This window comes from Taudactylus pleione, unplaced genomic scaffold (assembly GCF_031769625.1).
Source record: "Taudactylus pleione unplaced genomic scaffold, aTauple2 ptg000032l, whole genome shotgun sequence".
In the NCBI taxonomy this organism is placed as follows: Eukaryota; Metazoa; Chordata; class Amphibia; order Anura; family Myobatrachidae; genus Taudactylus; species Taudactylus pleione.
In genome coordinates this window covers 1,126,750-1,143,372 of record NW_028284434.1, presented here as the reverse complement: position 1 = coordinate 1,143,372, position 16,623 = coordinate 1,126,750, and the positions used below count along the sequence as shown (strand labels likewise).

The 16,623-nt window shown below is 42.1% G+C and overlaps 1 protein-coding gene across 1 annotated transcript in view; it reads right to left on the bottom strand.

The window, feature by feature from the left end:
- Positions 1–16,623, bottom strand: part of LOC148538904 (uromodulin-like) — a 125,973-nt gene that overhangs the window by 55,722 nt on the left and 53,628 nt on the right. Inside the window, exons 8-10 of the mRNA XM_088452090.1 lie at positions 6,687–6,800; positions 4,256–4,433; positions 1,900–2,037 (exon numbers count right to left, since the gene is read on the bottom strand). Of these exons, the coding sequence (XP_088308216.1) occupies positions 1,900–2,037; positions 4,256–4,433; positions 6,687–6,800 (430 nt within the window). The remainder of the gene's footprint in view (positions 1–1,899; positions 2,038–4,255; positions 4,434–6,686; positions 6,801–16,623) is intronic.

Genomic DNA, 16,623 nt, shown 5'->3' with positions numbered 1-16,623 from the left:
GCACGCTGCCGGTCAGCTGCTAAAGTATGCAAACCCGTGATCGCACGGCAAGACACTATGCCCACTATGTCTTAGCGTTCGATCACGGTATGTATTTAAGATGCCCACCAGCCTGTTTTCCCGTCATCACACACGTCATCTCCAGGAAGTGTATGCAACAATCGGTAACATCGAGTACCATCAGACCCATACGCAGCACTTGTAGTTGACCATACCCTTCCGCAAGCACTGAAAATGCTACTGTGTGTAACACAGCCATGTGACGTGTACTATGACACTGCGTTTTAATTATGCACGCCCCTGAAACGGCGTTTTGATGCTCAGGCATGCCCGCGTTCGCACCACCACACCCCCGTTTCTATCGACCTTCCCCTGTCACCACCCACAAATGGCTCGTCCTGTCACTCATTCTAGTAAGGCGTCTATGTCAAGCATGCAAACGCTTCCTGATCGCAGTGACTGGTTCACGCACTGCGTCTTTTACGCATGCGCAGATTGCAAAAAATCAGCCAGCTACGTGCAAATGCAGCGGGTCTGAATCAGGCCCATAGTGCACAGTGATTGTGCTATACACTTTTACCAGTTGCTCCTACTTTTCCCTTCCAGGATATCCCATAGGGATTATATTGGAAGCATATTGTGATGTCCTAAAAATAGACATACAGTAAATGATTTTATTGATACAAATTACTAACATACAAATTCTACAACAGAGATTAATGAGGAAGAAGAAAATAGGGCAATTTAATTTGTGATCGAATACAATTCATGAGCGATTAATATTAGCACATTATTAAGAGATATAGGAGCTCATTCAGAGTCGGTCGTGAGCGCTGAGTGCTCACAACCGACTCGATGTTGCCCCACAGCGCATGCGCACGACGGAGCCGGCTTCGCTTACAGATGTTTCCTGGGCTGGTATCCCAACCCGCCCCTGAATCGAATGCAGGTTTTGGTGTCCAATATGTGGGCCGAAACACAAGAGAATAAAATACAAGGAAATTAAAGATTACATTTTATATTATTTATAAATCTGCAGACTCCTATACTGTTTATTGACATTGCACATCAATAGATAAGCACAATTTCTTATTTTTCTGTTCAGTCTATAGAGTTTGGAAGGATTGCAATCCTTCTCTGATTAATGCTGCAGACCTTATTGTGCACTGATCAATCAATGTGCATATATATTTATTATTATATATAATTTTTTCTATATTCTAATTATAATGAGCTATACACAATAAGCACTATTAGGTCTTTGAAATCTTTGTTACTTGAATCAGAATACAGCCTGTCTCTTGTTTGTGTTTCTTTTTAAATTGATTTCCTTCAGGTGGGATACAACCTCCTGTGATGTCTATACTGTGTATTCTGATTCTTGATTATTTTTTACATTTACTCAGTGGCAAAGAGGAAATTTGTTTTCTTTTTAGTCTTTAGAAAAATTGGAAGCTACATATAATATCTTAATAATTCAAGTAAGGGAGCAGTTGGGGTTGATTTTATTTAGATCTAAAAGGGAAATTAGCCTTTAAAATTGCTTGTCAGTAGCTCTTCTGTTATGCAGGAGGTTGTGGCAATGGATCCTCAAAAGCAGTATTCCAGACAGGATCCTGTTCAGAGAGGACTTGGAGTAATGACAATTTCAAAATGCAGAAATAATCTAAATATAATAATAATAATAATAATAATAATAATAATAATAATAATAATAATAATAATAAAAAACAATATATACAGTATTTTCTCATTTTATTTTAAAAATAAATAAACAAATCAATTTCCTATTTTAATTATATTTCAGAGACAGCAACCAAATCTTGGATTCTTTAAGAAAAATCTTAACTATTTTGTGCTATCCACAAATTATTATTTTAGTTAATGTTTGTAGTTCACCTTTATATCCCAGAATTCGTAGAGAATATGGGTTTAGAGCAAATATATTGATTGTCCAAAGTCCAGTGTTCGGATTTTCCACGTAGATAAATGAACCCCAGGAATGTGGTAAACTACTATTGTCATGTGCCTGAACACCTATAAAAATAGAAGGTTTGGAAGGCTTTAAATAAGAAAGCAAACTTGCACTTTAGTTTATTACTCAACCATTGTGTAACTGAATAGGCAGAGTATTGCAATGAATACAGTATGTCTGGATCATTATAACAATTTAAAATTGTCTTAGGCATGACCTAATTCAGAGTTGGACATAAATGTAATATCTGCATTTTTTCTATACAACTTGCACTTTCTTTATCATGCATGCACAACTTTTGCGATAATTATGGCCCTCATTCAGAGCCGCACGCTATTTGCGGTCGTTCGTTTAAAATCAAGGGGTGGCTATTTAAATGATCCGTACGCACATTGCAGTGTGGTCACACCTCTAAGTCAGAACGAACGAGCAAAACATACGCTCGTTTATTTGGTAAAAACGCCCCCTGGCCGCACGCATCCTACGTCATGTCCGCTATTTATTAGATGAATCGAGTACATCGACCAGCGTATGAACTGCTCGCTATTCTTGTGGTTGGTGTTTGCTACCACAAATTTGCGTGCAGTTCTGGCTATAAAATAACCCAGTGACGTGATCAATGACGCTGCAGTTTTAAATATACACACCCATAAAACGCCCGTTTTGACCTTTAAGCACGCCTGCGTTCGGATCTCCACTCCCCATTTTCAAGCACCTTCCCCTGTTACCACCCACATACGCCTCATTCTGTCACTCAAAATAGCAGGCACTCGCTATATAGCGTACAAAGGATTTTCGGCCGCACTGACTGGTTCGCGCATGCGTACTAAAAAGCGTACGCATGCGCAGATGTGCAAACATCGCTCGGAACGAGCGTACTGCCGCTAACGAGCGGCTCTGAATGAGGGCCTATGTTTTTTCTTGGTGTTTTGGTCACATTTTGCAATTGCAGCTATCTAGGCCAAATGAGCACAGACAGGGGTTTGGAAATAATGTGTAAACGAAGACAATGTACAATAAGTGTTTGTCAATGCAAAATGAGTCCAAGGTAGCCACCTAAGTGGCACAAATACAGATATGTCTTTATTCATCCATTGTTTGTGCACCATATGGTGCGAGATCCATGGCACAGCTTAGATGCTCTGCCATGGGTAGTGTATCTTGGGGTTTTGTACTTTCATCATAATTAAGCTTCTAGGTTGCATCGTATCTGCATCCAAAATTGCTTATAGTTTATTGGGTGCTTAGGATTTGTATTTTTGTCAAAATCAAGTTGTTATAACATCGCACCTTGAGCACTACACAGCATGGCCTTTTATCTTTTTCTTACTCAGGTTAGCATATTTTTCCTTCTCTGTTTGTAAGGGGAAGGCTGCTAATGTGTTTACTAGTGTAAACTTTAATAAAGTTAACATTTTATGGCTGTGTCTTGTTCAGTGTGCATTTTTCAGGCTCTGTGGGACTTGGCTGCTTCTTATCTACACTTTCCTGCCATTTACTGTATTGTTTATTAATTGTGTATTTTGATGCTCACAGAGAACTCACACCTCCTGTCTTATTCCTGGTGCATCTGCTCTTGTGACTTGCATGTGGAGAGAGGTGTCTTTGCTACTTGGTTTGGACCCAATGGCACATTTGGGGCCAACTCTGTTTACAGTAGGTAGCAATTTTTTTTTTTCCTGAAAGTATTTTGCATTTGCCCTTCTTTGAAAATTGCATCAAACTCTGAAAATTGCATTTACCTCTAAAAAATGTCCCAAGTGCCAAATGTTAAAATATCTTTCTATAAATATGAATGGATTGGTCTCTCTAATAATACAAAATAATAGTACATAATATATGAATTATCAAATTATACTAATGCAATTGATTATCTATTAGTTTCAATTTATCTGTTGGTATTTCTATCTACATGCTGCTTTTAATTATTTAACTAATCTACTTGTATTAGAGAACTTGTCAATTAACACCATAGGGATCATTAGAATAAGTTGTGAATTTATTTAACAAAAATTAATAATTACTACAAATAAAGGCACTCAAGCACCTTTTTATGCCAGACTATGGTTAGCACTGAACCTATGTGTGAACTAAAAATTAAATGAAGAAGCATGTCCACAAAGGTCGTAGGAAACCTGGATGTCACCTGTGACTAAATAAAATATGGTTTATAGAATAAACAACAGCACCCAACATTTCCATGATGGGTCTGTCTGAAGGTATAATGCAACATCTACACAACTGCAATATCACAACACAATTTAAGCAGTATATTCTTACCAGAAGGTGAGTAAATGATGACTGAACAGTTAAGACAATCTGTAGTTACTATGAGTGAAGTAAAGTTTGTTGATACTGAGAAATTAGTAGCATAATAGATAATGTCTGTATCAATGGAGAACAATCGTGTTGTGCTGTTTAGTGGAATCTGGAGTAAGAAGTTGAACAAACTCGCCACCTAGAAAAAAACAGAAAAAAAAAAATATTTTTTTTTTAGCGCACTTTGGGGGTTACACCACCCTTCAACAGACGAGCCAGCCAGCCCTTTACTTATGACACAGGCATACACTTGGCACTACTTTGTTGATACACATGCGGCTACAGTGCACACAAGTCACGAACACAGATAAAAAAAAAATCATTTTTTTTTCAGGCACTTTGGGGGTTACACCACCCTTCAACAGACGAGCCAGCAGGCCCTTTACTTATGACACAGGTGCATGCTTGGAGCTACTTTGTTGATGCACGTGCAGCTACAGCGCACACAAGTCACAAACACAGACAAATATTTTTTTATTTTTTTTGGAGTGCACTTTGGGGGTTACACCACCCTTCAACAGACGAGCCAGCCAGCCCTTTACTTATGACTCAGGCGCACACTTGGAGCTACTTTGTTGATACACGTGCGGCTACAGCGCACACAAACATAAAAATATCTATTTTTTGCACTTGAGGGGGAACACCCCTGATGGACAGAGCACCCCCTGGACAACACTACACCACCCCTTTAGGACTACAGCCTTTTTGGGACACACATCACAGCCCAGCCAGCCCCTATGGACTTTGGAGTGGACACAACCCTTATGGACAACAGACTGCACAACACAGCCCAGCCAGCCCCTATGGACTTTGGAGTGGACACAGCCCCTATGGATGACAACAGCAGCACTACTCCCACCCTTCCACTTCACTGTCCACAGCCGGAGTGAAAAATGGTGCCGACACGGGACCTTTTATAGAATCCAAAACCGACAGCGGGATGATGACGTTTTGCCTCAATTTCAGATCCGAGTCAGGCGGGAAAACTCAAACCTGACTCGGATCCAGATCGGATCAGGGGGGGGGGCAGCTCGGGGGGGTTCAGATTTCAGAAATTGGAACCCGCTCATCCGTAATTTGAATGCCTTAGCTTTGCACATCTTACGGATGTGCAAAAGCGGTAGTGGGCGTCTCTATGCTAGGTGAGCAGGTGCAGACATTAGCATATTTTTGCAACAGAACTGTGTGCGTAATCACAGCTGTGATCGCAATAGCAATCTGTAGTGAAACATGCGTAATCACAGCTATGATCGCAATAGCAATCTGAAGTGGAACATGTCCGTTGTCTGCTATGTTCTTGTGGACATAACAATACCCAACCCTCCTGTTAAGGTTGTCATTTTCAAGCTTATATGAATGCTGTTTTTTGTATTTATATTACGTATATTGGAGTATAAATATATATGCATTTGTTTGTATACAGTATGCATTAACCTTGCACATTAATATTTGCTTGTATGCATCTATGTGTCTCTATTATTGTGCATCTATGTCTGCAAACAAATAAAAATAGGACAGAGCCACTAAGTTTAGTAATTGAAGATGGTATAGTAATGATAGTTTTTGCAAGGTTCATAGAGAAGTTTTAAATGGCACTGTAGATATAATGTTGGCAACATAAAATTTGTAAAAGTATAATGCTGGGTACACACTGGACAATATATTGGCCGATCAGTTGATTGGCCAATATATCTGCTGCCTGTCAGCCAGTGTGTACAGACAATGGACCTGAATCAGCAAGGATCGCAAGTAAGAGATTGCACGTACCTGGCTGCTGTGAGAATATGCTAATGAATGCATGTGCACGGCAATCGCAACACAAGATACAGACGCCCTGTACTACATAAAGCCAGCCCACCTCCCTTTACTCTATGCTTGATCATTATGCATGTTGGTGAAAACATTGGTAACATCGAGAACCATCGAACCCATACGCACAACTGTGGTATCCCTGACCTGCCCCAGTATTGTGGCAGCTTCCTGTGTACATCAAGATGTAGGGCTGCGTATGCCACCACATGAGCTTAATTATGCTTGCCCCTGTAATGTCGATCAAATGCACAGGCATGCCTGCATTCGCACGACTACCCCCCACCACCACCACCACCCACAAACGGCACTCCCTGACATTTAACATCGGAGGTCTCTCCATGCTAACTGTGTATGCTGTGCGATCCCTTACTTCATGAAAATGACTGGTTTCCGCACGCGCATTAAGATGCACACACATGCGCAGATACAACATCAGCCAACTGTGAGCAAATTCTTACTTGCGATCCTTGCTGAATCAGACCCAATATGTATGTGAATGACATCGTTCACAGACATATCGCATTGGCTGTGCTGCACAGCTGATGGACAGATATGTCTGGCAACAAATACTGTTACTTACATCTTTGTCTGAGTATTGAAAAACATGTCCATAGCTACGAGAAGCAATATCTTTGTAAATCAGAAAACCGTAATCTGATGTACTGCCACATGGGTTTGCACCCAGAATAAAGACCTGTAAAAGAAGAGCCAAAACTATGTTATTACTTGTATCCCCTTTTTTAATTGAAACTTTGTGTAGTGAAATCACTATAGTATATTAATGAGATATTTCTGCATGTGGTGCTTTATTTTAGAGAAGATATAAGAAAAATCCAGACCAGACACGAGGGCAGATTTGAGGTGTGATGTTCCACAATATGCACATAACTGGTAATTACTTGAGAAAAACAAGAAAAACATTAGTTGTTTGATGCTTGAAACACTATAAAGAAGGTACACATAAACAAACAAGGTATTTCTGCCTGGATAGCTTGCTAGTGTAAAGGGGCCTATCCATTAGGCAACCTGAAAAACTGAGCGACTAGCGTTCAGTCCTTCAGGTTGCCTAGTTGTGGTGCCCGCACTGAACGTCACTCAGTGCAGGAGACCGACCTCCTATCTGCGAACATGTGGAACCTGACGATCGTCGTCAGGATGACGAGCATGTTCCACAGATAGTCGGCAAGGACCCAGCGTGCACGCGCATTGCTGGTGCTTGCCAGCTATCCTTTAGATGACTTTCTGAACATTATGACCAAAACCTCCTTGTTCAAAAAGTCATCCAATGCAGTGGTTCTTAAACTGTGGGTCCCGACCCCAAAGTGGGTTGTGCCCATCTCAGCATGGGGTCGCAACTTACCCACAGCAAGTTAAAATGCCTGGACCGGTTCCACTCCCTGGCGCCCGCTCTAATGTTGATTCGCAGCGGTATGCCTGCATCAGCTGTCCCCCACTGGCGCCTCCTCCCCGCACTGTGATTGACACCCATGAAATGCCCTGATGTTCGTGCATCATGTCAACCGGGTGTCAGTCACAGTGAAGGAGTCGCAGCACAGTTTGTGTAGTTGTAGGAGGTGCACTGAGTCACTGCCCTGCCCCAGCAACCGCTACTGGCAGCTTTAAATATAGTGTTAAACAGAGAGAACCATTTTTTATGTAAGTAAAGTAATATGTAGAATTAAAGTAGGATGATGTGTATACATTTTATGCCACATTACCTGCCTTGTCCATCATCCTCCGTATATTTGTTTTATGCACGTCTGCTTTCTTATATATTTGTATGCCATAAAATATCTAACGAAAATGATGGTCCTAAAACAAATATACTGTAGGGAAGATGATGGGCACAGTTCCATGCTGATCATCTTTCTATATATTTATGCCCACCATATTTTTTTTTATGGCATACAAATATATAAGAAATATGATGGGCATAAAAATATATAAGAAAGATGGTGGGCATTATTCATATATAATTTTTTTTAATGAGAAAAATCAACAGTCGGGATGCGATGCATCCCGCCACCTTTCGCATGCATACCGGTGTTGATTACGCCGGTATGCATGAAGGAGACCCCAAAGGACAGCTCTCTTGGTAAGAGTTGTCTTTGGCGAATGAGGGACTTCTGAGTTTATGACCCAGAAGACCCTCAGGTGTCATTTGGTGCATACGTAGAATGACACACACTGCGGAGGGTGCTGGGAGGGATCCAATTGGATACCTTTCGCATCACTCTACAAAGAGAAGCCCTTAGGCTTCAATAGGGTAATGCCATTCCACCGATTGGTGCATATAAGAAATGCGGTCAAAACCCACAAAACAGCATTTGCGAGGGTTTGACTACATTTTTATCATTACTGAATCCTGCCCCAAATCTGAAAAAAAAGAAAATAAAAAAGAAAGTGTTACCTATAAATATATAGGGGCATTGTTCAGCTGGTAACTTGCTGGGGTCCAGTAACAAAAAGTAACAAAAATGTTTTGTCAGACGGGGTCCCAGAGCAAAATAGTTTGAGAACCCCTGATCTAATGGATAGGCCCCTTAAGCGTTATTACCTTACAGCTATTTAAACCTGTCCCATGGTGTTTATTTCTTCAACATTTGTAAAATGTAGCAAGTAAGACACTGCTGAAAGCAAACAAAATGGAGTGACAGCCAATCTTGTAGTGAAACAAAGTATTAAATTAGAGCATTGTTGAATTGCATCACAATCTATCAAGCCAATGTAATGGTGTGTCACAGTTGTTTGCTTTAGTGCCTCCACCCAAACTTTATTTTATAATTATTCTCAAGGGGACAGTTTGGGTCGTCCCCCTCCAACACATTAAGTAATAAGACACTCTCTTATAATGGTAAGACAACTCACAAAAGCAATATTATCACTAAAAGAAATAATAGTTTTTTGTGTCTGGAAAACTTCTCTTCTGCGATCCACCCTAATAGTATCATGCAATACAAGGTTATTGAATAGTACATTTATTCTGCTCTAGTTATCACCTTAGACTGTCATACCTATAAATCTACTTTGGTGAACATTATATTAAGTAGACATTACAACTCCTGATAGGATCCTTAAATACACTTACTTAGTTATATGATACCCATCAACTCTTAACTAAGAACTCCCCCTATACTTGGTGAGTATATACACTTTACTCCCTAATGCCCATAGACTCAAACTAATAAATCACACAACACTTCTCCTACCCAATAACTATACACATAACACTATTAATATTTCAATACCATGTTATTGGGATATTGCTATAAATATAATAGTAGATATTTAATATCAGTCTTCAGTAGATTTTGGAATTGTTTTATGGACCCTCTTCAGGAGAGTTGACTTGAAATGTGCAAACCAGGTTTGGAAGGGATGGTCATTAGCAATTTTCTTATATCCAATGCTAAGCTCTCACTGGGCCTGATTCAGAGATGGACGCTAATGCGATCGCAGCTGTGATTTCATATGCAACGCAGTTGCAAAAATATGCTAATGTTAGCAAAGATCACCTAAGCATAAAGACACCCACTACTGCCTACTCACCTGCGTGCGATTACGCATACCTACGTAAACATCAGTAACATTGAAGTACCATGGTGGCCATCTTACCCTTGTGGCAGTTCTGACCTGCCGCAGCCTTGGGAGATCTTCTGACATGTAGAGCTGTGTATGCACTCGCAGTGGCTAATTTATGCACACCCATGTAACGTCGTTTAAATGGACAGACACATCTGCGTTTTTGTGACCACTCCCCATTACCACCCCCAAACGCTGGCAGTCTGTCAGTCACTTAGAGAGGGATTCCTCTGTGCATGCGTGATCGCAAAGTGATCACAGCGCACTGGCAATTCGGTGCATGTGCAATGGCAAACAATCCCTCGATATGCGTGAAAATTGCATTAGCATCTGTCTCTGAATCAGGCCCACTGTTCCTCGGATGTAGGTTGGAATGGATATAGTATACAGTATATAGGTGGAGATTTATTTGCACATCACAAATAAACATAAAAAATGCATAAGAAACAAAACTTCCACTCATAAAAATTTTTTCTTTCCTATTGATGAACTGTTGAAGCTGTCAGTTACACTCCTGTCTGCGACATCAGTTTTCAGTCACAATTTATACTGGAGACCCCTGGTGAATTAAGGCGAGCTCAGGGAGGACAGAAAGCTCCCGAGGAGCAGACCCCTGTTGAATTAAGGTGAGCTCAGGGAGGACAGAAACCTCCAATGGATCAGACCCCTGGTGATTTAAAGTGAGCTCAGGGAGGACAGAAACCTCCCATGGAGCAGACCCCTGGTGAATTAAGACAAGTTCAGGGAGGACAGAAACCTCCTATGGATCAGAAGATTAAAGTGTTCACAAAAGGGTATCTTTAGAAATAGGTGTGGAGTTTATGTCTTTCTCCTCTATAGCATATGTGCCACAGCTGTCATAACAGTTTAAAGTTTATTTCTCCACGGTGCATTCCTTAGTTTCTGAAGGTATAGGAGGTTCTCTTATTATAGCTGTAATCAGGCAGAGCTATGGGTGGGCTTAGTAGGTGGGAGTTGGTTTGGCTGGAGCTGTACTTAATAACACTCCCCCTCCTGAGTTAACAGCAGTATAAAGCACTACTTGATCTCCCTGTGGATGCTAAAAAGGTAGTCCGGCTTGATGTACTAAACATTCAGTGGCAGGCTGGGCCGGAGGGCAGGGTGCCACCTGCCCCCCGGGGTGGTACAACTATGCAGCATTAGGGCCGGCCGGTCCTCTGCTGGGCTGCCTGTCTGGCCGGCTCACATCAGCCGGCAGTAAGGCCACCGTGGGATTATGGGCATCGTTGTTTTGACTGCCTCTGGCGGTGACGGAGGCTGTTACAGATGCAGCAGACACTGCAATGGTGGTCTCTTTGTTCCCCATGCACAGTGGCCCCAAAAGCATCCCCCTCCCAGTGGTCCTCTTCAGGGGCTGGCCTTTCTTCTGCCTGCAGCTGTCAGGCTCTCCCTCCGGTCTCCTCGGCAGGTCTTCTTCTTTACGGGTGTCCCTCTGGTCAGCATCAGCGTGAAATCCGTTGCGACGGTGGCTCTTTCCTCTGGTCCTGGCAGCAGGCTTCTTAGTGGAAGTCTTCTGGTCTGCAGGCACTCCTCTAGGCAGCCGACAGCCGATGGGGTCCTCCTGCTCTCCCAGGAGGTACTGGCGACTGCAGATCAGTCTCAGCAGGGTCCTTCCCCGGAGCCCGATCCCAGTGCGGCAGACATGCCCTTTGGGCATAGCATGGCACACCCCCTTGATGGCACATACTACCACCAACTATAATCTTCCTGACACTAATTTTTAAAAGTAGGCAAGTATGTATAGATGTGTATACTGTATATACTTGTCCCCTCGCAGGCTCACTTCGCTCACCATAGGATTATATTCCCCCTCTATGTCCACGTGGATAGTATGGAATGACATTGGACAGTAACTGATGACGTCAGGGTACATCTACGGAGGAGGATCAATCCGCTACTCTTGTCCCATCTGCCCCCTTGTCTTTCTCCTCCACCCACTCTCCTCTCCATCCTTCTGTCAATGTCCCACCTTTTCCTTGCTCCTCTATTATCCCCTTCTTACCTCCCCCTTTCCCTTCAATCCTATCTCTTCCCTGTAACATCTATTCCCTCACTACATTTCCCTGCCATCCTCCCTAACACATTTTCCACCTCCCCCCTACAAATCCCCTTCCTCCACCCCACACATGCTCCCTCCTCACCAATACACTTTTACCCTTCTCCCCACTACAAATCCACCTTCTTCACCACCCTACACCTCCTCTCCCATACACATCTACCCTCCTCCCCCATACACATCCACACTTCACGTTCAGCACCACAAAACTGAACCTAAGGATGTCAGGTATGTTACTAGGTGACTTATTTATCACAATCCACATTTATAATGTAGATGTGATAAATATTTTTTGGCCAAATTCTCAATGTGTTAATTAATATTTTCATGCAAATTTACTAAAATCTTCTTGCCAGGAGATGGGCTCCGATAAGAGCCTGCCCTGGGGAAGAGCTGGAAGCAGTGTGATAGTGTAACGCTATGAGTGGGTGAAGGTGGAGCAACGCGTTTCAACCCTCTTGGGGTCTTCTTCAAAGCAATGTAGCATAAGGGTTGAACTGTGTCCTGGGGTAGTAAATAGCCAGGCATATCCCGCCTCTTTCCTGATTAATTCATTGGTTGATCAGCGTGATTTGTTGACAGTTGCTAATGCCTTTTGGTTGGATAGGGATCCTGTCAATCATCGGTATAATTGTATTGCTGATTGAGTGCATATAGTAACATTAACATACTAGCTGTGCCTTATAAGTAAGAGGTGAGTCTCTAAATAGCACACTATACATGTACAACAGTGTATAGAATGCTGTGTGAGACTTTCACTAAAGTTGTGTTTGATGATAAGGAGCTGATCTCCTCTTAATATATTATGGGGTGTAGAGTATGTATAAGAGTTGTAGAGGAGGGATATAAGTAATGTAGTAAAAACAAATACTGCTGATGTATATTCAATGTTAGTCAGCTGTTATCCGCATTCGTGCTGGCGATGAATGGAAAACCACCTTTAATACTAGAGATGGACACTTTGAATACCTTGTGATGCCCTTTGGGTTGTGCAATGCCCCTGCCATGTTTCAGGGCTTTGTTAATGAGATTTTTCGGGACCTGTTGTATGTCTCGGTTGTAGTTTACCTGGACGATAAATTGATTTTTTCGTCTTCTGTAACAAAACATCATGAACATGTGAAGGAAGTATTGTTCCATCTGAGAAAGAACCATCTTTACTGCAAACTGGAGAAATGTGTCTTTGGGGTTCCCAGTGTGCCATTCCTTGGTTACGTCATCTCTGGCTCCAGTCTAGAAATGGACATCATGAAGGTGCAGGCGATTTAAGATTGGTCCCATCCTCAAACTTTGAAAGCCATCCAGAGATTGCTTGGGTTTGCCAACTACTATAGACGTTTTATTAAAGGATTTTCTTCATTATTGGCTCCCATTACCGCGTTAACCTGAAAAGACGCTAACCCTGCCCTATGGCCACCTGAGGCAGAGACTGCCTTCCAACTTTTAAAACAGGCGTTTATTTCAGCTCCACTCTTACGACAATCTGATTTGGATAGGCCATTTGTAGTGGAAGTGGATGCATCTTCAGAGGCCGTGGGTGCAGTTCTTTCCCAGCGTTATGACAATAATCGAGTTCATCCCTGTGGGTTCTTCTCCAAGAAGTATTCTCCTGCCGAAAGAAATTATGCCATTGGTGAGCAAGAACTGATGTAGAATGTAGTCCTCCAGTCTAGCACCATTGGGGAGCAAGAACTGATGTAGAATGTAGTCCTCCAGTCCAGTACCTACTGGACTGGAGGGGCTACGGCCCAGAGGAATGTTGTTGGACCGATGCCCGAGATGTCCATGCTCCTGCACTCATCAGGAGGTTCCATGCTGCCCATCCGGAGAAGCCTGGTGAGTGTCCTGAGGCCACCTATAAGGGGGGGGTACTGTCACGGCCAGGGTTTCTCAGCATGGCAGTCACCGGGTATTACCTGTGAGGTCATTATGGCGGGGGGTCTCTGGCAGCGGTGCTGGTGTTTGGCTAGGGGCATTGGCTGTGCATGGTTCTGTGCGGGCACATTGTCACTAGGCCTGGTGAAGTCTGGCGGTTTTTCCGTTCCGTTGGCATGGGCACTGCCATTATGCCTGCGGCCATGTGATTCCAGCTGTTGGTCATGTGCTCATTCCAGCCAGTCACAGTGCAGCACTGAATATTTAGGAAGGTCTAGAGCCTTACTTCCTTTGCCAGTGCAACGTGTTTCTCAGCTGCAGCTGAGAGAGAGTACCTGTGCCATACCTGCCTGTCTGTTATGCTACTAGCCTGAACCTTGCCTGCTCCAACCTGCTGGATTTACCCTGCACCCTCCACATACCTTTCACCTGCCTGAGTACCTGAACCTGCTGTTCCCTGCACCCTGCCTCACTTCACTCCCAGCTGGACTTAATTACCACAACCTGCATCTGTTTCAGCTCATCATTCCTGCATTTGTTACAGCTCATAATTCCTGCATTCAGTTACAGCTCATCATATCTGCACTCTGTTACAGCTCCCCATATTTTTACTGGACTGTTCCTGCCTGTCACTATCTGGACATTTCCCATTAATCCCCACTACAGTTATCAAGTGCACTTTAGTGCTATACCTGGACTTTTTATTTGCCATTCTCATGTCTTCTAAGTCACTTATTAAAAACTCCACTTTTTCATTTAAGTCTGCTTCTGTGTCTGCTCCTATCACCACCAAGGGTCCACAACAAATTCAGAACCTCACACTTTTGTTCTATACTTCAATAAAGGACTTCTGTTTGATGATTTTACTTTATGGAATGCTGATTGTACTTTGTTTGTTTTGTACTTTTTTACTAACAGTTGTGATTGAAGTTTGTCACCCTGCACTACATAATCACTTAGTTTTGAACATTAATGCCTCACTCTTTTGAATTGTCCTGTGGGATTCCCATTCAGCCAGCTGGGATGGTGGCTGCTGGTTGCTAGGATAAACCAATTAACGTCTTTTTTTTTTCCGATATGTATTGGTCTGAATCTGATTATTCTCAATGAAAATATTGAGATCAAGGAATTCTACATTTGTCTTGTTATAATTTGTTATGACTGATAAATTGTGTTCATTATCATTGATGTATTTTATGAAAGTTTTGAGGAATTCTTCATCACCTCTCCATAAAATTAGGTAATCTATATAGTGTGCCCAGAGGATGAGGTTTGTGCCAAAGCCATGGTGGGACCAGATGTAATTGTCCTCCCAGAAGCTCATGAAGAGGCTCGCATAGCTTGGCACAAACCTCGTCCCCATAGCTGTGCCGTTGGTCTGTAAGTAGAACTGATCCTCGAACCATAGGTAATTGTGTGACAGGATAAAAACTGAAACTTTTGAAAATAAAGTCAGATTGTGTGGTAGTCATCTTATGGTCATGGTCTAGGTAGTATTTGGTGCTAGTTAAATCTTGACTGTGTCTAATCACAGAATATAGGGATGTCACATCACTTGTAGCGAGCCAGAGGTCCTGGTCCCAAACTATTTCTGTCAACTTGTTGAGTATACTAGTGGTGTCTTGGAGGTAAAATCTTTGTTCTTTTACATATGGTTGTATAAAGTGTCCTAGTACTGGGAGAGGTTTGACGTAAGCAAATTAATCCCTGATACGATGGGTCGACCTGGTGGGTTTATGTGGTCCTTGTGGACTTTTGGAAGGTGATAAAAAACTGGGATAATGAGGTGTGTGGTATTCAGGAAGTCATATTCTTTAGTAGTGAGGATGCCTTTTTGTAGACCTTCTTGGAGTAGTTTGTGTAATTCATGTTGATAATCATTTGTTAGGTCCTTTTTTAGTGGTTGATATGTGGTGTTTTTTTTGTAGTATTCTCTATGATTCTCTAATGTAGTTACTTTTGTCTAGGATAACTATACCCCCCCTTATCTGCTGGTTTTATGACTATATTTGTGTTTGCTTTTAGATCCTCTAGGGCTGTTTGGTCTGCTCTGGTTATGTTATTTTGTCTCTGTTTTGGTGTGTTGTCCATAAGTTTCCCGAAATCTTTCACCAGCATACTGGTGAATGTGGAGATGTGATTGCCTGTTGCCTGTACTGGGTTGAATCTTGATGGGGGTTTGTGTTCGGTGTGTATGAAGCTGTCTTGGCTCGGATGATGCTGAGGTAGTGGTTGTTGCTGGAAGAACCATTTAAGAGTAAGTTTCCTGGCAAATTTATGAATGTCCAAGTAGGTGTTAAACTTATCTGGATATTTAGTTGGGGCAAATTTAAGACCCTTGTCTAGAATAGAAATGTGGTCTTTTGTCAATGTGAAGCTGATTAAGTTGAAAATGCCCTTGCCTTTATTTAATCTGTTCCCTGATCTAGCCTTTTTTTCACCCTCTCCTCCCCTACATCCTCTTCTAATTGTCTTTATATTTGTTTGGATGGGGGATTGGTTGGTAGCTCTGTCTGTCCTAAAAAATGGCCTACACATGGCTGTTGTCGTTGACTTAATGTTGGTGTGATTGAGACAATGTCCTCTTGGTCTTTCGGGTCTGTGATGTCTTTCAATATGTTGGGGATACTGGTCTCATGTGTAGTTAAGTCCAAGAGTTCTGGTGCTATCTCTAGCCAGCCTGTTTCTAACAATTGTCTTGCTAGTTGATGATTGGTGTTATCTTCTATGTAATAGAGTGAGAAAGAGTCTTGACTTACTACGCTGGCGTCAGAAACTGATGAGACTGTAGCTATTTTGTTAATTGTACTGTTATGTCTGTTATTTTGGTGTTTATCCTTTGCGTGAATTTGTGTTTGGTATTCCTGATATGTTAGATTTAGTCTCTTGTAGATTTGAGTACCTTTTGTTTGATGTGTCATGGGTTTAGACTTGTTGCCTATATTTTTTGTTTTTGGTTCTGTTGTTAGAGGTACCTTTATTG